At 37.6% G+C, this 24,162-nt stretch overlaps 1 protein-coding gene across 14 annotated transcripts in view; it reads right to left on the bottom strand.

The window, feature by feature from the left end:
- The window catches only part of ASPH (aspartate beta-hydroxylase), a 114,421-nt gene extending 91,532 nt beyond the window's left edge, over positions 1-22,889 (bottom strand). For 10 of the 14 annotated variants that reach the window (XM_027706073.1, XM_027706153.1, XM_027706239.1 and 7 more), the window contains exons 1-3: positions 22,741-22,889; positions 4,830-4,979; positions 2,776-2,844 (exon numbers count right to left, since the gene is read on the bottom strand). In XM_027706073.1, coding sequence (XP_027561874.1) covers positions 2,776-2,844; positions 4,830-4,979; positions 22,741-22,801 — 280 coding nt within the window. In that variant the 5' untranslated portion in view covers positions 22,802-22,889. Of the gene's footprint in view, positions 1-2,775; positions 2,845-4,829; positions 4,980-7,244; positions 7,375-8,008; positions 8,277-15,763; positions 15,872-16,420; positions 16,486-22,740 lie in introns of those variants that run through there. The other 4 variants (XM_027706766.1, XM_027706815.1, XM_027706325.1 and 1 more) reach the window with 4 other exon arrangements.
- Between the last annotated feature and the right edge of the window lie 1,273 nt (positions 22,890-24,162).

Raw genomic sequence — 24,162 nt, 5'->3', positions numbered from 1 at the left:
AAGTGCTGAAAACAGCAGCCTTCAAAGAAGCAGAGTAGGAAGCCTCTCTTCCCATTACCAAAGGAATTCAGTAAAAAGAACCTCACAAATACCTATGAAAAAGACAGAATCTGCAAGACAATGTCAGAATAGCTTCAACGTGTTTGAATTTTCACCATGGATATTTTTTTATAAATGCTACAATACTAACTCCACAAATACCTGGGGTTGGTTGACTGCTAGGGTTTTAGGTGGTTCGTTTTTTGGAGGTTTTTTTCACTTCTCTTACCTGGGGGAGTGGGGGAAGTGGGGAGGAACACACGTCTTTTGCATACTCTTTTTAAAATTACACAAATACCTGAAGAGAACTTAATCATCAAACCTCCTTTGATTCCAACAAATAAAAAGACCCTATCACACCTTATACAAACAAGAAACAAAATAATGAATTTTAATTCTTCTATGTAGGTATGCCCAAGTAGTACAGAAAACTACTAAGTTACCAGCTACTAAACCATCCTTTGAAATATAAAATAAACTCATGCTAGGAGAAGCATTTCTCAAAATTAAATTAACTTAAAAGGTATTTACCATTAACATGAAATTAAATCTTGAAATTTGTAGTGAAAACTAAACAGTTATGGAAGAAGACAACATTAAACCATTGTGCATGCCACAATTTCAATACACACCACTAGTGCCGTAATGGCTAAAGAACAGAAAAGAAAAAAGCATATGAATTCTTATCATTAAACATCAAACTGCAGTAACTCCTTTTTTAGCAGAGAAACCACTTGCTGTTAGGGTAAGTCTGACTCAGAGAAAAATCCCAGAAAGTAATAAGCCTTCAAACACAGCATATGTACTAATAAAATCGCCACAAACAGAAGGAGCTATTCATTTAATACTTAGAAAGTTACCCTAATATAGAATATAGCTATAGAATATAGAATATGGTTTCCATAATTCTATATTACCTAATATAGAATATGGTTTACTGTATAGGTTTACTATATGGTTTTCTTTACTACAAAGACTTAACTCTGTAAAGCAAATTCCTTAAGAGAGAATCCAGTTTTCTAGTTTCTGCATCAATGAAATAATTTCAGTCTGCATAGTGGTGTTCATTTTTTAGTTCAAATTAAATTTTAAATACAAACAGGCATAGTAACTTATAGGAAACTTACATGTTAGTTATTAGAAAAAATTCATAACTTTATCAGTATCACAAAACTTCAAAATGTATCATTTCTTTTGTACTGCAGAAATTATCATCCAATTTAAGTGAGATTAAATAATATTTTTAAGTAATTATTCAAAAATAATAAAAATAAATTTTATCTGTGACCTTTTAATGTCATGTTTGAAGTATAAGGTTTAAATGCATGATAAGACAAGCTTATAATAGAAACACTTCCATGTACTGGCAGAATTCCCGGCTATATCAAGCTGCATAAAACAGAGATGTAACAAAGCTGCAGAATGTTCCTGGCTACCACCGTGGCAATCTGAATCCAACCAGTAGGACCCAGAAGAAATGGATACCTCCCTTCTATACGCTACATAATAGATAGAAAAAGATTAGGATGATAACTATATGAAGTGTTACCTTATTCACCCCTAATAATTAACACTTAATCTGTGGCTCTGAAGCCATTCAGGGCACTGGAGATTCTTTGGAGTGCCTCTCACATTCACACCACTGCAAACTGGCTCAGAAATTTTGATTACATGGGTTTTCTTTAAGCCATGATGGAATTAAACAAATGAACACACACACTCCAAAGACTTGCTTATTCCTCCAGATATAAGTAGGAAAAAATAATCTGATGATAAACTGATTTTTATGGAGTACGAATTTCAAATAGCAAATCATAACATCCTAATATACTACTGATAACTTCTATTAGTTTGATACATTCCGCTTTGTCCTCTGCTCAAGTTATTATTTACTCTGATGGGTTTTTTGTTGTTTTATTCATTTGTTTAATTTGTCAGGTTTGTGTGCTCAGAATAGGTGTACATTTGAACAAACCAATGAAAGAAAACTACACTTTCTGACCTCAGGTATGCAAGAACTATCTATCCAATGCTTCATTGTGAAGCAGAAGATGGCAGTGCTTTAAAAGATGTAGGTAGAAGAGCAGTATCATGAAGTATGTCTAGTGACTGAAATTTCTCTTCAAAGATACACAGTGAGCAGAAAGACATTCTCACTAATTAAAAGGAACAGAAGCTTAAACTCAGTGTTGCAATGTCAAAGAAGAAAAATTCATGTCATGTACTACTTCCAAAGGGCAAAGAAAATGAACAGACTTCTGGAGAATTCAGAATAGAAGAAAGACAGTACAAAAATACACTACACAAATAGTCATCTAAGAAGTACAAAGGCATGTTCAAAGTCATTGTAAAGTGGGCCTGGCTTAAAATGTTAACATAAACAATGTTTTAACTCTTGAAACATCCTAGGTCCTACATCTAATAAATTTATTAATAATCACCACCATCTTTCAACAGTCAATACAGCAGCAAACAACTAATTTCAAAATCATCCTGTAAGTAATTAAACGCTTTCCACTTACATTGATATATTAGGAGAAAAAGAACAAAAATTGCTATAAGTTGCACACCCGATCCTACAACTTGCATTAAGAAAAAACCCATCACAATTATATCAATTCAAGTTCTCCAATTAGAAAAACAAAAAACAGAAATACTGTTTTGATATCAAAAAAAAGCCAAGCTTGAACATGTCAACTGAATTATATAGATTATTCCATCCGTATTTGTACTTGCCTAGCAATACTTTAGCATCTTCCACATCAAAATCTCCATCTCCATCAGCATCATATATCCCAAGCTTGCCTAGGAGTGCAAAGAGAGGAAGAAAAGACAATTCAGCCATTTGTTTACAACACAGTGTTGTCAACGTGCAGTGACTAATGCTAGATTTTTACCATATGTTACCATATGTTACCATATGTTTTTTAACAATTTATGTGAACTCGTAACCACATTTTAAATTTCCTGGAAAATACTACAAATATTTCAAGTTCCTTTCTGTATCTCCTAGATTTGAGACTGAACACAAGTTTGGTTTTTTTCTAAACGTTCTGTAATTACGTACTTGACATGAACATGCTTTGCTTAGAATAAAATTTAGGCTCATAAGGAATGTTCAACATGTTTGAGGGAAAATAAATAATAAAACAAAAATCAATCAAATAATCAGCATTTGTTTTCTGATTACATGCTTCCTGAAATTCTAAATTCTCAGAAAAGAGATACATATATATAAGTACAAAATTTTTAGTGCCAAGTTATTATAAAGTAAGCAGTCCACCTTCCAGACAAAGGAAAACATTCATAAACTTTATCAACAATTGTCTAACCTTCCATGTAGACAAAAAAAGTTGTTTGTTTTTTCAGACATGACTAATAAATCAGATTTTTCACTTTTATTTTTGAAACTGTAGCTCTACCAGTCCTAGGTATATGCAAAAGGAGAACTCAGTTTCTACTAAAAGAGAATTTTCAGCACAGAATTGTGGTATCCAGGATCTCAAGTGTCCTGGGATCATCAAGTGAGTAGAGATGTATCTAATTATAGGTTTGATAAAATTCAGACATAACTTCTAACAGGATTAAAACTCTGCACAGTTTTCAGAAGAACTCTGTGTCCTTGTAGTTTGACAATATATTACACTTGTCATTCTCTAAATGGAGACAGAATTTTATTGCTAACAAAATAAATGAAATATGGTTCTTAATATGGTACTTAGAAAACAGTTTCGTGGAAGAAAAAATTCAGACTTGGGTCTAGAATAGTCAAAAATACATCCATCAGCATTGTATGGAAGCAATCCACTAGAAAGTATCTTTATCAGTAGACTGGTACAAAAACATAATTTTCTAGAAATAAGAATAATATCATCTTCAAAATCATGAAGAATGAGACAGATGAGAAATGACTGAGTTTCATGTCACAACAGAAGAATAGTAATTCTCAAAAAAATTAAAAACATAACAAAATAAAACTTTCAGCCAAGGGACTGTAAAGCAAGCTTATTTCTCCAATATCCTACCTTGTAGGACCTCTGACAAGTTATAACGGAAATCCTTTGCTTTGGCTGCATGCGTGGTAAAAATATGAAAACCATTATTTGCATCACTAGACCCAATTAAGTTGGAAACCAGAAGCTTCTCTTAAAAAATTGGTCCAGATCAAAAAAAACATGTTCCTTCAAATTTCTTAATTTTGTAAAACCACCAGTTGCAAAAGTGCACGTTAAATCCTACAACATCAAGTACAACAGATATACATCTTGAAATTGGAGACACCAATTTGCACCCTTAAATATTATATTATCAGTACTGTCTTAAAATTGTCATATTAAGACACCATTATCACCATTATAAGCTTAAAACTGAGGTCAGTGAACAGCTCACTCATGAGAGGATAACTGATTCGTTATTCTGACCCTACAGGCATCACAATCCCTCAGAGGAGGAATGTCATTAGCTGCCCACTTTCAACCACTGCTCCAAGTTTCTGAGAGCTTATATTCAAACAATGCATATTTAGGTCACCTCTCAAATGAACTACAGTATACATGTTACAAAGAGATCATGAAGGATGATGCCTTTTCAATCTTATGAGAGTCCTGTTTTAACATCATAACAGCGTTCAGCATTAAAACATAGTTTTTGAAATACCTTGCTTATTCTTATCATGTAGATCATTTGCAAACACTGCAGTAGTCAAATCATCTATCTAAACATTTAATATGGCCTTGATTTAATGAAAATCATAATATTATTAGAAGAATCTTAAGATTTAAAATTCTTACCTAGAACTTCTTCATAATCTACAAGTTCAAACCAGACAACTGCTACTGATGTCCAAACTCCCAGCAAAGCAATTACCATAAACCAGGTGAAAAATGAGCTTCCAGAGAGGCCTTCTTTCTTTCCATTCTTGTTTCCTCCATGCTTAGTCTCTGTTAAAATAAGACAAACAAGTGGGAAAAATGGATTTGTGTAAGAGTTAAAAAATTATTATTGAGGATATAATTATAAAACTTGTTTATTATGACTATACAGAATGCAAGACATTTGAGCAACAGTTTTTTAGTGGTTTATGTTGTTGTGGTGGGGTTTGTTTGGGTTTTGTTCAGTTTTTATTTTTAGACTTTACCACCATTATTTGCTTTTCATATCACTGGGAATTACCGTGGGAAGCTTGATGATTATCTAACCAAAAGCCTCACAAGCAACCGAACACCAAATGCCCCATCTAATTTGTCTTACAACTTGGCCAGAAATCCCGCCTTGCTCTCCCTCCCCCCTTCCTTGTGTATTTACACAGAGCTTAACATTTTTGAGATGCTTTGCATTTGTGCACGCAGTTCCCAGGCTGCCACCAGAGGACACTATGGCCAGCAGAAAAGCTTCGCAAGAGAACTGTTTCTCCTGAATCAAGTTTCAATAGTACTTGAAATAGCTCAAAGAACCAACGTGACAATTCAAACAGCCTAAGAAAGCTCAAAAATCTGAACCATATTAAGAGTAAGCCTCCAAGCTCAGATAGACACTTAACCAACCAAAAACATCTTCCCTATAGCTTAGAATCAAACAGAGATTCACTCCATGCTAAATAAACTTTAGACTTCCAGTCCCATGGAACATACAAGTAAAAGGATGACACAGAAACATAACGCAAATCACCATTTCATTAATAACTGAGCATATGGAAAGTAAACGTATATTAAAAAAACCAAAAGTTATAAACAAACCACTAGAAAAAGACAGACCTTGACCTAGATGTGTGTAGCAGGTTTCAAATGGGCTTCGCCACTAGCAATGATATAAATTGCTTGGTCTGTGTTTTTAGGATCATTTTGGCAAAAGAGGGATACATATAGTAAATAAATAGGTAACCAAAAAGGTGCCTGTGGCCTTTCTTCAAAGCTCAAGGTCTGCTCTAATGCCTCCTGATATTCCTGCTACAAAGCTGGCACTTCGCTGCAGTTCTATGTCCATCAGTCTATTCTATTTCATTCTGTTCTAAGAACCAACTTTTGCCAGTTCAGCCACATGCACTTCCAGTCATGCAAGCAAAATTATTTCTTATATATTTTGAAGGACTCGAGGAACTTTGTCATGAATATTGTGATAATACAATAAGGAGTTAACTTTATCATACTAATTGCAAGTAACGTTTGATGCATTTATCAGCACTGATCATAGAAAAAGACAAAAAATACTCTCAACAGCTAAATATCAATGCAACTGCTTTTTACAATAAAATGGAGTAACTCTGAAAGATAAGTAATGAGAGATTGGTAACTGACTTATTTCTGTAACAGATACTACATATAAGTACTTTCAGACCCTGCTTGCCATCAGGTCTACAGCTGTAATAAACTTCCCTTTTATTATATTCATTGTGCCATATACCGGGTTCAGACCAATAAAATCTCCACTGACCCACGTCAACTCTTACTCAGCTCAATATTTTATTGAAGGAAAAAATTCTTTTATTGAGACTACTCCCTTCAAAGATCAAATTTCGTTTCTTTTCTACATTAAACACAAATGTCCAATAATATTCAGAGAGAAATTGAAACAACTCAGGCATGTATCGCTTGCTACTGCAGAGTCCCCTAATTAAATATATGCAATGTCCATATACTCAGCTCATTTTAACATCTCTCTTGTGGGAAATGCACAGGTAGCCTGGAAATAGAGGGAAAGACAAGCACTGTGTACCAGTACATTCAGAAATATGCTCAACTGTATATGAATTTACTTGAAGTACTCTTGAGCTGGAAATGTTAATATTCAGAAATAAACAGTTATAGTATGTAACAGCAGGGCTTCATTACACCTGTGTTCCAAGGCAGTCAATGAAAGTGTCACATGTATTTAAAATTAAACCCCAAGGCTAAAAGCATTTTAAAGGATTCCATGTTACAACTTTGCTCTATAGCAAATAGGAAAGAGGATCTTACTGCATTTCACACTCATTTACCTCACTGTTTTCTACTGTTTACTGCTAGTTGCCTCTGAGGGAAGAAGCTTTACTTGTTAGAAGAACAGGAAAATGAAAGAAAAGACAACTTATTTAAGTAACTGAGCATAGTTGTTCATATTTTTTTCAGTATAAAAGACTATTTCATGCTAATTCCTCAAAAACAGATTCTGCTATAAAAATATAATTCACAACAGTCACAAAGGTACATTTTTATGCTGTGGCTTCCTACCTTAGAGCAAAATTATTTTCAAAACTCTTGAAAAACAACTCAACCATGGCAGCATGATCACGCAACACTTTTATATAAATGGAAGTTACGTAACATAGAATGTACCTATGGCCCGCACAAATAATGCTACATACAGGGTCACAACAAAACACTGCGTGCACTGAAGCTTGCTCAGAGCTCATTCCAAACAGTTAATTCTCAACTCCAGCCCTTTCCCTCCACATGCTGCCAGCTATGTCAAAAGTAGGTCACTTGCCATATCTGGTAAGCCTGTGCTTACACCACCAGATGTCTTTATGCAGACATCAGAAGTCTTAAAACGCGCTCCATTCCTCAACGGCAAATCTATACAATCCTGTACCTCATCCACTCCCTCATCAAGTCACTCCTAGACAAAAATGTATGAAACCCCTTTTTCTTTAGCTTACCTTCACGACACCTAGCAATTTTACATACTCCAAAAATAACTTTGAAGTCAGATATTTGAAGACAAAACAATGTCTCTTATGTTAACATATGCTCTACTCAAGCAAAAAATGTTACAATCAACCACCTGTCTTAAACTCATGAAATACCCCTAGTCCAGAGAACATATAATCAAAGAGAACAGATGCAGACTGTAACGCAGACTAGAACGGCAAACTGACAAGCAAACACCAACAAATGACAGTAAGCCGGTTACTTTGCCGATTACAAAATCAGACATAACCAGTATATGCAAGTAGACATTTTCCATTTGCTCACAAAAAAGGTTAGGATTATACCTGTGTCGTCAGCCATAACATTAGTGCTCGATTTCCACAGACAGAGCGAGTGTGTATCTCCAAAAATTAATCTTGAAGGCAGAATAAGAAACGATTTATCCTCACTCCAGCCTTGCAACAGGAGCAAACAAGTTCCCTAAAGCCAGCTCAGCTGGAACCCGAAACTGGACCCAAGAGAAACCTCTCCTCCAAATCTATTTTTAGAGCAGTTATCCTGAGGAGCCAAACGCTTTTCAGAACTCATATGGCAATCTAGGTCTGACGACAATCAAATTCACTTACTCCTCCAAACAGAGCATCCTGGGTAGTTGATCCTTTCCCCTCCCCTTAATCCTCCAACATAAAAACAAGAGCAAATGAAACCGAGCACATGAAACCGAGCACATTGTACTGTAGTATTTTTGCTGCAAAGCATGCCACGGTTCCTGAGCTCTAACGACATTAAATCCATGCGCATAAGCTGAAACACAAGTCCGGACACAAAGCTTGCCTGCTTGCATTTGTCAAGTTGGCCCTCATCCAAGAAACTTTCTCCATGTTGGCACTCCTCTACCAGGCTTCCTGAGTAGAGACTGCTCATTTGGAACTTGCTAACTACTTTAAGAAAAAAGAGACAACTAACTTCTATAACTTAATTTTGAGTCGTTGAAAGAATTACTTGAAACCAACCGCACACATTCTTGTCAAAAAATGTTTGGATCCGAACTGTTTCCTGGTGCACATCGTATGTGCTTCTAGTAGACCCAAAGAAAGGTTACTGATAGTTTTGCCAAAGGAAATGTCGTTTTCCTAGCGTGCAATATACCACAAGCCATGAAGCAAAATTTCTATTGCTTATTCATTTTGGGTGGAAGTCAGAAATGAACTCATTTCTCATTCACAGCAACCCTAATAAAAACTTCACAATCTCGCACTCTGTCCTTCTTCCCCCAAGCTTCTTTGAATAACACAGCCATAAGGTAGATCGAGTGAACAGAAGAATGTTACAGCTACTTTGAAAAACAACATACACCTCCTGTGGTTTCAACATTCAGCAACTAATTGCCAAATGCAACTCCCAATAGCTCAAGGGGAAAAAAAGTGAGAAAAAGCACCAGTTTAACACTTTTCAAATGGATGAAAAGCAACTACAGGCAGTTGATTCTATAACTAATGTATCTGTTAATTACCTTTAAAGCCACTTGAACACATTAAACAGACCAAATGCTTTAAGAAAGACATCCTGACTAGTACATTTCTGTGACTTACCTGATGCATAAGCAATTCAGAGCAAAACAGAAAGAAAACTTGAAGAGTAGAAGTTACCAAACATATGGAGAAATCAACAGCTTATTAAGGAAAATAATTTTACATGCAATGATATGTAGTCTATTGCATGTAAATCATACAGTGTTTTGACAGGCATCAGATTATGCAATTTGTTGCAACTTCACTTCAGCTGCACCTGCATTTGCAGACTCCAGATCTTAGTACAAGTGGATTCATAAAGCACTCAACTGATGCTGAGAACCTCAAGTCCATATAATACATGGGGGGATTGGCCTGAAGTAGAACTTACCTGGCTGAATGCCCATAAATGCATAAGTTTTTGCTTCATTTCACTCAGACCTAAGTGAGCACATTCCATCCAGGTACAACAGCACATTGCATACAAGCAAGTGGACACAGTCAAGAAATTGATTCCCAATGTACACTCCAAATCTGAACTAAGACATGTATGTTGACATTTAACCAAGTACCCACAGCTTTAATCTTGTGCCCTTTAAAAATCAACTGATTGCAAGAATATGTCTTCCCAAGAAGTGACAAACATCTTTCTGAAAGCGGAGGCTACAGCTAAAATGGGAAAACTCTTCAAACTCATCAAAAGGAAAATGGCCAAGAGAAAGATGGACCAAGGAATCATCATGGCTAGGCTTCGCGAACGAAGATTTGGGAAGGGCTCTACCCACGTTTCTTGCAAGCGCGTTGGTGGCTAAAAAGGCCAATACGAGAAAGGCATGTCCGGTTGCAAAAGACACAGCAGAAAGACTCCTTAGGTGGTATATTCTGTAAGGCTCGATTCTTTCTGCGTTGTCTTTTCTCCTCAAGGGTGATCCTGCGTGCCTTCTCAAAAGCATCAGCAGGGTTATAAATGGTTTGTCTCCAGGCCTCCCGATTGGAGGCCAGAGTAGACCAGTTATGGTGATCAATATGGCCAAGGCTGAGATGTTGCTTCAGGGAGTCCTTGTATCTTTTCTTTGGGGCTCCTCTCTTGCGGCAGCCAGTGGCAAGTTCACCGTAAAGCAGGATCTTGGGGAGGCGGTGGTCCTTCATCCTAGAGACGTGCCCAGCCCAGCGCAGCTGTGTTCTCAGCAACATGGCCTCAATACTTGTGATTGCTGCCTGTTCGAGAACAGATGTATTGGTCACATAGTCTGACCAGTGGATGTTTAGGATTGTGCAGAGACAGCGTTGATGGAAGCATTCTAGGAGTCACAGGTGGTGGCGGTAGATGACCCATGATTCGGAGCCATATAAAAGAGTAGACAGCACTATGGCTCTGTAAACACTGATCTTGGTACTTTTCTTCAAGTGTTTATTTTGCCAGACTCTTTTATGAAGCTTTCCAAAAGCACTATATGCCTTTGCTAACCTGTTATCTATCTCCCCGTCAATCTTACCATCCAAACCAAGGAATCACACAACTGATTATATATCCCATGAACAACATACATTAACACACACCTTGAAAAATACAGGTTATATGTGTATCTCCTGGAATGTTATAGTTCAAAATACCAAATAATATAATTTTCATTCATTTTATGAAAGACAAAGGTTAAATTTAATTTATATCTATTTACAATACAATTTGAGATTGGGATAGCTAAGTCAACAGTCAAAACTTCTTACAAGGTCTTGTTCTGCTGTGTTCAAATGCTGTGACTGTTTGCTGGCTCTTTTTGAAGCAATTCAAATTGCTTCACTAACACTCAAAATTATTATTCTTCTCCTCATTTGTATAACTATTCCAAATTTTAAAACTGTTTTCAAGTTAGTTTTGCTACAATTATGCAGTCCACATATTTTAGGTAATTTTACAAAAGCATAATTTACGATCAAGACTAGCAGCATTAGTTCCACCTCTAGACCACAATTAAAGTGCAAGCAAAGAAATTTAGAGGAAAAAGAGTCAATTACAAACACAAACAGTCAGGCTTCAAAGCATCCATTCAAAGCTTTTGTAATTTGTATAATTATTTCCCACAAAGATGCATTAAGAAGTAATATGGAAGCACTTATGGATTATCTCCTGAAGAGAACGGTGCACACAAGCAGGCAGTTGCTAGAAATTAGAAATATATTAAAAAGACTATTTTCCCCTTTTCTATTAAAATACAAGCTTTCCCCCCTGACTACTGTGAGATCATATATGTGTATACAGACACACACCCTTTTTGTGATATTAATCTTAAAATCTAGACTTGATAAGCACTTGTGTTGAACTGTTCCATTCTGAGAAGTTCCCACACCATAATAACTGCTCTACTATCCTGAGGTAAAACGTTTTCCTCTTCAATTTTCATTCAGTGTTACTCTATGCCAAGGGTAGAATAATACACTTTCGATGGACAAATCTGTGCTTTTACAAACTCTATTTCATTTTTTTAAGAGAGTGTTTTCTCTGTGTTTACAGATGGAACACAGATTACTGAAATACTTATGGTATCATTCATGAAATATTCCAACCTTAAATTTTCACAAATATCCATACTCAGAAATTTTTGTTGTTTTACAATCATGGCAGCAGGGTCTTTAGAGATAAGATCAAAAGTTTAAGCTAAATATTTACTTTTAATAAATTCTATATAAATTCTTTGTGATAGAAAATTGATTCTTCCTTTTAGTTTCTAAGAAATTTTCTTCAGCACTGCAACTTCAATGGAAATTATAGGAGGAAAGAGTGGCTTTTTAAATGATTATTATTTGCATTAAAAACTAGATCTCTGTCTGAACTTTATATATCCTAGTCTACATGGTTATAAAGATACCTGTGCATATTATTAAAGGACTTCAATAACCTAAATCAGAAACTTACTCATTAGGAACAGGGAAATGGATGGAACAGAAAGAGCACTATGTTCAAAGAAAACACAAAGACCAAAAGAAATTTGAAATAAAAATTAACCAAGTGAAATGCAATTTGGGCTCTCCTGCTCCCACTTCACAGATTTTTACATCAGTATTTGAGGAACTTTTCCTTATTCGACATATAATCAATCCACACATAAATCTCTAAGGTCCTTAATTTTTAATCCCTACAAGATTTCTCACAGTAAAATGTCCTACTATACAATCGAGCATAAACACCAAAAACAAGAGCAAAGTCATACACTCAGGATTAGACAACAAAGCAGGCTGATCATGGAGATGCTGAGGGTGGCCATCTGGAGGTGGAAAAAAATAAACGGAAAATAAAGGATACATCACAAAATATGTAGAAGAACTGTAGGATCACAAGCACCCTGCTGAACTTCCCTAGTGAAAGGAAGCCCCTCCCTTCAAGAGATTAAGGGATTCCATTGAACCATCTCCTCGAATTCCACATTTAATCAGGATGTGAAAGACCAGAGATTCAGTTCTCTCCTCTAGAGAACAGTGTTTGAATTTCAGAGGTCTAAAATACATTTTTAAGTATACCCAAAGGTATAAGAACAAAGCCATTTTAGTCCCTCAAGATGAAACTATTTATTTGTGCACAAATCTTAACTGGCCACAACAGTAATTTGTAAGAGAGGAGCTCTGCAGAACAGAGATTAAAACCCAGTTTTCTCCCTCCTTTCTAAGTAAGAAAGGCAACTCCAGATATACTCAACCTATCCTCACATTCACTCTCAGCAGGCTGAACTTTTGTTTCACATTGAATTGGAACAGTTTCAACAACAAGAATCTAAAATACACACTCTCACTTCTATTCAAGTATATCCTATAAACAGCAGCTGCAACTCTGGAAATCAACCAAACTTATTCTTCCTCGAGAAAATGGAGTTAAATATTTTTTCCTCCTCTGTCCTGGGTGAGAGCTCCAGTTACCAAAGTATTGCACAGAACTAAGAAACCACTCTTTAAAGTCCTTCTTGTAACCATAACACCTGTTTACACAGAACTAGGTCTGTGATCTTATTATGCTTCAAGTAAAATAGACACATATAGGCTTTTCCCTTTCTTATATTCAGTTTATAAAGAGATGGTCAATACTGGAGATGGTCAAAAAGCCCATTTCTGAATATAAGCTGCTATTTCAAAGTGCTTTTAAGCCTAGATATACCTTTCTGACTCATAGGAAGTACCACAATATTTAGAGGAGTTTTTCAGTTGCAAGCTAAGGTGATTTGTTACTAAGTTAGAATTAATTATTCTTCAGAAAAAAAATCCAAAACAAGAATAAGATTATCATCTGGCTGACTGATGTCAATCATCATTCCCAGGGTGGGTTTTTTTACTTATTTATTATTCTTCAGTAGTTACATTTTTCTGGCTATAAACAAAATCCTGATTGCTTTCCATTTACGCAGTTCTTCTAAGACATACATACACAACAAAAATAATAAAATTTATTCACAAGAAATCTACTCATAAAAGAAACATCACAATAATGACTAGCTTCAGGGTTGTTGGGTTTTATTGTTTTGTTTTGTTTTTAAAAACCTAGGGTTTCCTCTCTAAGATAAAAACAGTCACAAAGAAAAGACAAAGAGAAACCTAATGACAAATTCTGTCCTAGGAGTTTGCACAGTTTCATAAGACTTGTCAAAGGCACTTGATCTAGATACAGCACAAGTGGGCTCTACTTGCAGTGCTAGTTCCACACTTTTCAGTGAAGTTTGGAGAGACCAGCTGTTTGTCCCCTTAAGAGCTGCTGCTGTTAACAACTTTCTTCTAGAGTCTTATTTATCTAAGCATAACTGCTGAAGTCAGAGGAGAAAAAATTAATACAGAGATATATATTCATAAGAGAACATCCTGAATCTGCACCTGCTAACTTAGTCAAATTTTGTCCAAGCCATGTTTTGGCTTTTTCTTTTAATTTTTGGATATTCAGATGAATATTTTTGGGTAGTTCTTCAAGTAGGATTCTTCAAGGAAAAAACATACAGATGCACAGATGTGCACACAGCTTAAATGACTAATGACACCGCTTACAACTTGAAACAGTTTTATAATGAATATTGACTATCAACAGAAATATGCTTAAAGTAGTATTTAATGCATCTATCACTATCTGAATATTTTGGATTACTCTTTTTTCTAACCTTTTCTCCACAAACTTAAAGATAGTACAATAACAGGCTTAGAGAGTTAGCACTTCAGGAAAAAAAACAAACCAGAAGTCCTGTGAAGACAACAAAAATATTTTGTTATATATTTACCTAATCGAAATAGATTTGCATGGAAAAGTACCTCCCTACATTCTTATATTTTTCCCAAACACTTAAGACATTTTTCTCTAGTTTTGTTTTTACATGTATACAAGCACAAAATAGAATTAAAGTCCAAAACTGAATGTAGAACTTGCATCTTATAAACTTACTTGACTTACACATCAAGCCAAGAGGCTCAAAGTTAAGACTACATGCTCAAAAAGAAATTTTATTTTGCCTCCTGCTATAGGAATAACATCTTTGTATCAGCTGTAATACCAATGAGTAGGCAAAATTAATACTGATTTTAACTGTACAGATGACTTAAAGATTTTTATTAGCTGCTATTGTGATTAACCAGCTCTCTTCCACAGAACATTTGGAAATAAGATCTAAAATTATATAATGGCCCATCTTCGCGAACGAAGATTTGGGGAAAGGTCTTTTACCTTTCCAGCCTGCGCAATGGATTTTTTAGGTGAGACACAGCCTGCGCTGAACTGAGCCCACCCTTTAATCCTAAGGTTCATCTGCCGGGGCCAAGCAAGCTTGGACAATGGCAGTGAGGTCCTCAGGACGTAGGTTTGTTTAGAGTGTCCTTCTCATAGATGGATGGCCACACAGGGCTAACGACCTCCATCAGGCCAGGAGACCGGGATTTGAACCAGTGGTCGCAGCAGTGAAAGTCCTGCACGCTAACCACTAGGCCACCAGGGGTCTCAATCTAAAATTATACAATCTACCTATCTTGCATCTGAATGATTTAAGGTAGCCAACAGTCCTACATAATTACTAGGTTAATTAAATATTTGGTTGTATTTAGGACAGAGCAGAGTTCAGGGAAGGTAGATGTGGAGAGGAAATACAAGAAATACTTGGGCCTGGAACATGCAAATTTTGCTGGTGGTGACCTTTAAAAAAGATGCTATTACATAAGGTTGAAAATCCTCATCTCTCTCTATAGCACTCTGGCATTAATGTAAGGGTATTTTTTCCTTGTTCCATTTTCCTATCCTGTAAAGTGGGTCACATCAATTTGTTTTAGCAACAAGTCCTAATTAAGCCACAAAATAAAGAAAACAGATTATGTCATTTCAGTTCTTTCAATTTTTCTCATAGTTTGAGGCAGTTCAAATAGAAAAAGTCTTGTTGCCATGCAAGTATCTACAACTCCGCTTTTCCCAGGTTTCTGCTTATGGAAAAAAAAGAACATTTTAAATGTTTAAAATGCCTAAAACTTATTGAAGTTTCAAGTCTGATACTAAGCCAATTTAATTAGGTCTTAGTCCATACGGGTACTATGCAACTGCAACTCTTACAGAGTACAGAAGAGCTTTTAGGTGTCTCATACCTCAGTTGTATAAGTAGTTATTAAAATATGTTGTTAAGAGGTCTCAGTTGCAGAAGAACTGCTGTTTTCACAACTTTTTGGTTTCAAAAGATACATCTGTGTCTTCTAGCTACTATGTGTACTCTAGCTAGTATGGAAAGAAATAGCACTACAGTTACACACTGCTATATGAACTTTAAGAATACTAAAGAAAATTTAAAAAATTGAAAAAATACTACTGTGAGGAGTGAGAAAGTGAGATATGTTGCATTAGTAATAAATTGTTGATTATCAAACAACCTCAGGAAATAAAATTGCACAACCAGAAAACCACTACTGAATAGTTACAACCCCCCTAGGTATTAAATGCTTTGTAAAGAAAGTCTTCAAACAACTTGGTAGCATTTGTTACACCAGGTTAAGTACGTGCATAATTGTAGTGCAACTTCATATGAAGTAAACCAAAATTTGTTTAAGTTCTAACAAAGCTGAACCACACATACTACAGGATGTTCAAACTCAGTATTTATGCATCTGCACACTTAATTTCCAGTATGTTTAAAGATACATAATATTATGATTTCCACTTCAAAGCATAGCTCAAAACTTTCCCATGCAAAGAGCTAGCTTGTAGATGCGGTTAGGAAAAAGATTGCTGCAGGCTGTCACACAGATTACCAGATTGTGATCTTCATCAGGAAAGAACCACTTGAGGTAAATCAGAACTTCATTGCTCAAGTTCTCTACAATGAAGAATTCAACATAAGAATTAGCATAGAAACTCTTACTACATGTTTCAAAGTGATTCCAGTTGAAAATGAACACTTCCTCTCTGATCAGGTGATCAGTTACGGGGTTTTCAGTTTAAAAAGACAGCAATATTGAAATCTCACCTCTTTATGCACCCTGTAATTAGAAATAATCTTAACACACAGGTCTTCTTACTGCTAGTAAATTTTGTTGTCTTTACTGAAGCATTTATATATCCAGCTATTACATTAGCATAGCTAACAGAGCCATTCACCTTTCTATGTTCACACCATGGCTCCATGATGACATGAACAAATGTAAAACTTTGGATTCAACCTCACCCTCCCCTGATGCCCACCCATTCATTGTCATCTCTTCCCTTCTCCCCAGATGACCTTCCCTGAAGCTGTGCATTGAGGCACTCTGAGGGGAAAAAATGAAAGAGAATCAGCTTTCTGCTTATCAGTTCCCTGTGTGATTCACCTCGCACCTGCACAGCCAATAATTCAGGTACAGAGAAGAGGAATTGAAAAGAGGAAGACTGCAGAGCAATCTCAAACCAGATGAAGCTGACTGCAGACCTATAGCATTGAATTACATATAAAAAAAAAAGGAATTCTTAATTCCCCAATATAATATACATCCTTGGGGTCTGAATCTACATTAGCTATGGCCTCCGATCAAGAAACTTCATGTGCATTCTCAAAGGAATTGCCAAAATCTGAGAAAACAAACTCTCTCCAATACTAGAGATACTTTAGGTTCTCCACTTAACATTTGAAATAAGCCTTATCCTCAAAAGGCTATTGAAAAGGTTACCTCATGGACCATTTATACACTTAGCAAAATGCTTTAAAAGTATGTTAAAGCAAACATCCTTGCAGATGTGAAGTGCAAGTTTCTTCCACATTTGGAGCACCATGAATAACATCTTTCAGGTAATATACATTAGGAAGCACAGAGCAGGCCCAAGATTTCAGCCCACGCTGGACCAAAGGGGACATGAGAACTTTCCTTGATGTCTTTATCAAGTAGCAGCATCTCTGGAAGTATGGAGAGGAATTTCCCAGTGCTCCAAAATTCTTCAGGAGAAAAACTACTGATAGAGAGGAAAGTATCAGGCTTTCTTTGTATTTATGTCAATCATACTACACTGAACTATCAATCTTAAAACCCAAAATAATACATCCTTGAGAAAAAGCAAAGAAATCCAAACATCAGGAAAGATGGAAAAATAAGTCAAAAAAGCATATACTGCATTCAAATTGATTGTTTTTCATTGCATAGTGACCGTGGCACTCAGTTACTGTACCTTCCAATAGCTAACAGTGTTAGAGAAAGTTTCATTCAGATAAACCTAAGAGATGACAAAGTTGTCTTTCTAGAGTTCATCTGACTCAAGTTCTAGACAAATGAATCACTAGCTATATCAAGGATTCACTATTCCAATGCAAATCTGCTCATGTATGCAGAGGAATACCAGTGTTAATCATTTTAAGAATATTATTTATATCACACTCATTTAATCAGGGATAAGAGAACTGACTTGTTTGAAGAGATTCTGCCTGAAGTTTTGTACAGGACATCTAAAAAAGGGGAAAAAAAAAAAGAAAAAAGAGAGGAGCAGAGAGGAGGGAAACTAGCAAATCCTGTCATTTCACTGGTGGCTCTCCTGCAATATACCATGCAAATTACAGATGTTTGGATCCTTACTGTTGCTACCAATTTTTAATTTGGCAGATTATTTTACAATATATTAGAATGCTTTCCAGAAAGGCCATGCTGAACAAGACACACGGCAGACATATGAATCAGAAAGAGATGGCTGTCTACATTTTCAGAGGTTTACGAATTGTATTAATGGGGTTTACGGCCTCCTGAAGATTTAGAAAGGAAGTATGCACACATAGTTGTTATTTAGGTACTTTGTCCCTGACATGAGCAACTCATACTTTGAAAGCTATAGTTAGCTTTAAGATAACAGGTACACATATGCCATTAAAATTCAGATATCTAGGATTAGTCTCGCAAGCCACAATCAACTTTCCTGGTAAAATCCATTTTGTTCTAAATACAGAGACGTGTTTTTACCAGTCTGTCTCAAATAGTTTAAAATAGAATCTGGCATGAACGCTAAAAATTCAAGATCTTCAAGTAGTTGTAAGCAACTAAACTAGGAAATAAGATAAGCTTGCTGAAGAAACCACTGGAGCTTTTCTAAAAGAGTATACAAAGTTTCCATCAATGAGACACAAAGTATTTCTCATTTGTCTGCAATAGAACTATAGCAACTCTAAGAATTAACAATCCACTGTACGCTGCTGAAGACCAAAAATGTTACAAGAAAACATTTTAACCTTGGGTTAAAATAATCAAATCAAAGCACTGAGCAGGACACTAACAGAATTCATAAGAATTCATTTCAGTTCAGCAAACACTTGGACTTAGTCATCTTTGGTCAGCAAACACTTTGACAAGTCAAAACATTTGTTAAGCCCCACAAAGCGTCCCAAATTTACATCTCACTTACGACCTCCAATACCTTAGTCCTCTTCTTCTTAATGATAACAATTAACATGAAGAAGGAAATAATGGATGAATTGTAACACAAGAAATCAGATTATACACTATACAACTGTAAAGTCGAGAGCATAAGCAAGCACACTGGACAGTAGTTCAGGTTATAAATTAGAGAGATAGAATTTTTAGACAGATAGAAGCATCACATTTAAACAGAATCAATAGTGTAATTAGATGTTATACTACAGCACAGCTGGGTAGCTCTGAGAGACCAGAGAATGCACGGGCAATCCCACTTCAAGCATTGGAAGCACTGATGTGAAGTTCAAGGTTCCCAAAAGCCAGTGTAAAAACTTCAGCAGGAAAAAAGTGACCTGTTTACATGATGAAATTTCTCTGCTCTTATCATAAATAAAAAGCTAATGGAGAGCCTCACCCAGAGATGAGATAAAAAGTGAAAGTTCTTGCAAATTAACAAAACTTCTTTCTAGAAGTGATACTGTTAAATAAAGAAGTAGTAATGTTAGCATAAAATTGCATTTCAAGAAATCTGAAAAAAGCTGAAGAGCCAAAAATTAGTCAGAGAATTACATTAAAAGATCTTAGAGGGTCCAAAAAATGAGTAAAAGGAGTTAAAAGCTTGCCAATACATTTGCAGATATAAGGAAACCACATGGTTAAAACAGCAAAAAGTGAAAACATCTTTTGGATCTTGCAGAGAAAAGTAGGGGATGTCAGAAGATTCTCAATCATTAATGTGGAGATTAAAGAAAACTTATCAAAGCAAAAGTAAAGTTATTTATCATTATAGAAACTGAAGTCAACACAGCCTCAGAACTAGCAGAGGTAGGATTACGTTTATTTTAATAAGAAATACAGTTGTCTGTAGATAGAGGTGATGCCTTGTGTTGGAAATGTGGGGTTTCCATATTCCCTAGCTTAATGGAGAACTCCTCTCCCACCTGGCTTTCGAAATGTAAAGAAAACAGACAACAATTATTGCACAACTATATGACCAGTAAGAATTATGTTTAAGCAAGTCCTTACTTATGTACTATAAGACAAAAGACACACATACAGCAACATAATGATAAATGTCTTAATAGTACTCTTACTTCTACAAGCAAGCATAGTTTACAAAGTAAGCCATATTTTTTCAGCCATCTGTATTTCAAAAGTAGTTAGGCTGCTGATCCTCACTCTCACTCCTGTAACTTCTCCACAGGCACCTGCTAATGCCCGTGATATTTCCAAATTTCACATCTCATGAAATCTGAGGGAGATAATTCATGACCAGGTGACACGCATTTGTTCCTGTACCAAAACTGTCCCTCATCTAACTAAGCTTCAGATAATATTGCAGCAAGTATCTATTACTTCATCCAGCTGTTTAAAACTGATATTCTTCATTTAGAGAGGCCACATCTCGACAACGGATTCTGTCAACTAATGACAAGAAGCCAAACTTTCCAGTAAAGGTAATAACAAACACGTTTCCCTCTCTAAGTATCCCCAAACTGTCAAATTTTTCCCTGGTTTTCACTTCAGTATAAATAAAATCACTGGCACAGTCATATAATTCTGTAAATGTCATTTGCAAAGAAGAATCCATGAGTAGCAGTACAATGCTTAAATACAAAGATATTTTTTAATTAGGACTGATTTGACAGTTTCTCTTATATGACTTCTGAGAGTAAAAGGTAGAGTTCTATTTCTAAAAAAATATTTAATTCCATTGCTGGTATTTCAGTATATCTGAAGACACCTATATAAACTACAGCTAGAACTATTTCGGACTTAGTCTATTTGTAAGACTACTGTAAATATTTTGCGATGCAGAAACCTAAAAGCAGATTACTACATTCAGATGCAGGCATTGTCTTGAGTGCACAGATTTTGAGATAAGCTGTTAGCCTCAGTGGTTTCAGAGCTGTAAGCAAGGCCTTGGCAAGAAGCCACATCCTCTCCTAAGAACTGCTGTGAAAGTGAATATTTCTACCAAGTAAGAACTGCCTCAAACTTGAGGTTTTCAGACTTCACAGTCTCGCCATCGCAAAATTATTTCCTCATCTCATTTTCACATCCCTTGTCTGCTGTGAAGACTCTGTTCCTCCAGCTGTTCCTTTATTCGCACAGGAGTAATCATCCCTTACCTCTTTCTGCAGCTGCAGCAGTGACAACAGCACCAGCTTCATGCTGTAATTGCTATGGTTGTCCAAAGGATTTTAACTAGGAGTGTCTGAAACTAACAAAACACTTGTCCAGATTTAAGAGTTTACATCTTAGGAGAGTGCCTAACATGTTAACAAGACTGCTTCATCCCATCAAAGATATGTTTTAATACAAAGAGATAACATTTTACTCAGACTGCAAACAAAAAAATATGGAATACTTTTTATATTCAGAGATTCAGTTTACTGATAAATTTACTTTTCCGATGTTGACAAACCTTTACAGTGATATTTAAAATATTAACAGTACCATGTTCAGTATTCAAAATTATATCAGGGATCCATGTTTTTAATGCATTATAATTGAATATCTGTATTCAGCATGCTTAACACCGGGTGATAATCAGAACACCTCAAGTCCAAGCAAAAAGTGTAATTAATACAGACTCTACAGCATAGGTCAGCCATTGAAAAACGATTTAGAAATAAAATAAAAACAATACCTCTTCTATGAACATTGCAATATCATCTCTAAACTCTTCGAAGCTTAAGTATATTTGAAATCTTTCCCTACTAATTCATCATGTGATAGGTAAACTAATTCTATATGGTTCCTCCTTTAATTAACACTGTTCTCCCTACTATTGCTATATTCAAAGAGGGACAAGATATAATTTCTGAATCGTCACTGCATTTCACTACTGGAGCTCTGTCCACAACGAGCTCGAAATCTAAGAAGCTAAAACACGTAAACATCAATGTCTGATAAGAACACTTCCTCTCTCCAGAGTGGCATGTATGGTTGCATAGTGACTCCAGAAGTACATACACCTTCTCCTCTTTCAAGCATGTTCTGCTATGCTTAGAAATGCTACTTTCCCTACTTAAACTGTCCACACGCAGCAGTTTATGAATACTCAGATTTATTAAGGGGTTCTTTACTGGCAGGGTGGGGTGTGTGGAGATCGCTGCCTCATAAAATCTTCTGCTTGCGTTTTCCCGAGATTATTCCCCTTGTCTCTGTATTTACAGAAAACACCAGCTCAGATGCTTCATCTACAGCAGATAAAATAACTTAGATCTAACGACCTGCGTTGCTAATTAGGTCAACCTGAGGAGATATTCCACATCCAAGTTTGGACACAAGAATAACAGCGACTTGAAATTAGAGCATCCCGGTTCTACCCCCACCTCCCGGAGGAAGAGGTCTGAGGGACGGATACCTATGGATGCTGAGGCCTGCCCGGCGCTCACCCCAACCCCTCCGGGGAGCCTCCGAGGGGCGTCCCCGCCGCCCAGGCCCCGCGAGTCTTCCCTCCACGTGAACGCCCTGGATAGGGAGCGGCGGGAATGCAAGGAGCAGAACTCGGCCATCGGCCCCTGTGTCCCCCTCCCCAGCTCCCGCAGCGCCGGAGAAGGGGAGGGGAAGGGAGGGCGGGGGAGGCGGGAGAAGGCGCAGCACCCCAGCGCTTCGTCCGGGGCTCCGGTCGCCGCTGAAGCCCCCGCCCCTTCCCCGCAGAGTTACGGCCTCGCTCCCGCTGCAGCGGCGCCGCTCACCTCTCTTGGAGCCGGGGCTGGGGCTGCCGCCAGCGGCTCTGGAGCTCTTGCGCGAAGCCATCGCACCTCCCGTCGGGCCGCGCAGGGGGCGGAGCGGGACCGGGAGCGCGAGCGCGTCGGGACCCGCGGCCGCCGCCACTCGATCGCGGCGCGCGAGCGCCCTGCGGCCACAGCAGCGCGGCCCCGAGCGGCCCGGCCCCGCCCCCCCGCCCGCCGACAGCCAATCGCGCCTGCGAGGCGGGGCGACGCTTGCCTCCGATTGGCGGTGGCCCTGCGAGGGGGCGGGGCGATGGCGCTCCGGCTGCGCGCGCCCTGCGCGCTCCCGCGCCACCACCGGCGCCTCTGAACGTGGCAAACGCGGGTGCGAGCGGCGGCTGCGGTCTCTCGCGAGGGTTCGGGCGCGCGCGCCGCGAGGGGGCGGGGCCGTCCCCACCGGAGAGAGTGGAAAAGGGTGGGAAGGTAGCGTTGAATGAGCTGGGTGGGATGGTCTTTCCTACGGAGACTCCACTCAAAGCATCTCTTCGCGTGTTTTAAACCGCCCTCTGCATCCAGTTAAATGCCCAAATTGTGAGAAAAATCATCAATGTGCATAAATATCTAAAGAGGGCGTGGGGAGTGCCAAGAGAATGGAGCTAGGCTCTTGTCGGAGGTGCCAAGCAATAGGACAAGAGGACACAGGTAGAAACTGATGCACAGGAAGTTCCACCTGGACGCAAGGCAGAACTTCTTTACCGTGAGGGTGACTTAGCACTGGAACAGATTGCCTGGAGAGGTTGTGGAGTCTCCCTCACTGGAGATATTCCAGAACCGTTTGGTTTCAATCCTGTGCCATGTGCTCTGGGATGACCCTGCTTGAGCAAGGAGGTTGGATCAGATAAGGCACTGTGGTCCCTTCCAACCTGACCCATCCTGTGACTGATCTGTGGAACAGCTTGTCAAGCCTTCCAGGGAGCTCCTTTGCAATCAGTGTAGTGAAAGGGTTTGAAGTACTTTACATCAGACTTTGAATTCCCCAAAAGGCTTTTTGAGGCTTTAAAAATACTTATAATCACCTGTGACAAAATAAGCCTCTTTTTTGCTGGAGTTCAGGGTGCCTCCTGGTACTCAATGATTCTCATTGAGACTGGATTAAGAGGCAGTTTGGCATAACAGTAAATGCCTGAAACAGAAAAGCAAAACCCAGCCTTGAGTCCTGACCATAAATACAGTGTTTCAGGTAAAAATAAACAATTTTGCAAATTGGTGCCTTTGCAAGTGAATATGCAAAGAGGGATCCCTTTTTTTCCCAAAACAAAAGTCGGCACCGTGTTTTGGACAGAGTAATGCAATGAAACTAACCAGGGACAGTAATTTACTGAAGAGCATAAGTCACTATTTTTAAATGAGATTTGCACTTACATGCTTAGTCAAGTAACAGGATGG

Source organism: Neopelma chrysocephalum, unplaced genomic scaffold, assembly GCF_003984885.1.
Source record: "Neopelma chrysocephalum unplaced genomic scaffold, ASM398488v2 Primary Assembly neopelma1_22, whole genome shotgun sequence".
In the NCBI taxonomy this organism is placed as follows: domain Eukaryota; kingdom Metazoa; phylum Chordata; class Aves; order Passeriformes; family Pipridae; genus Neopelma; species Neopelma chrysocephalum.
This window is presented reverse-complemented; position numbering and strand designations above follow the sequence as displayed.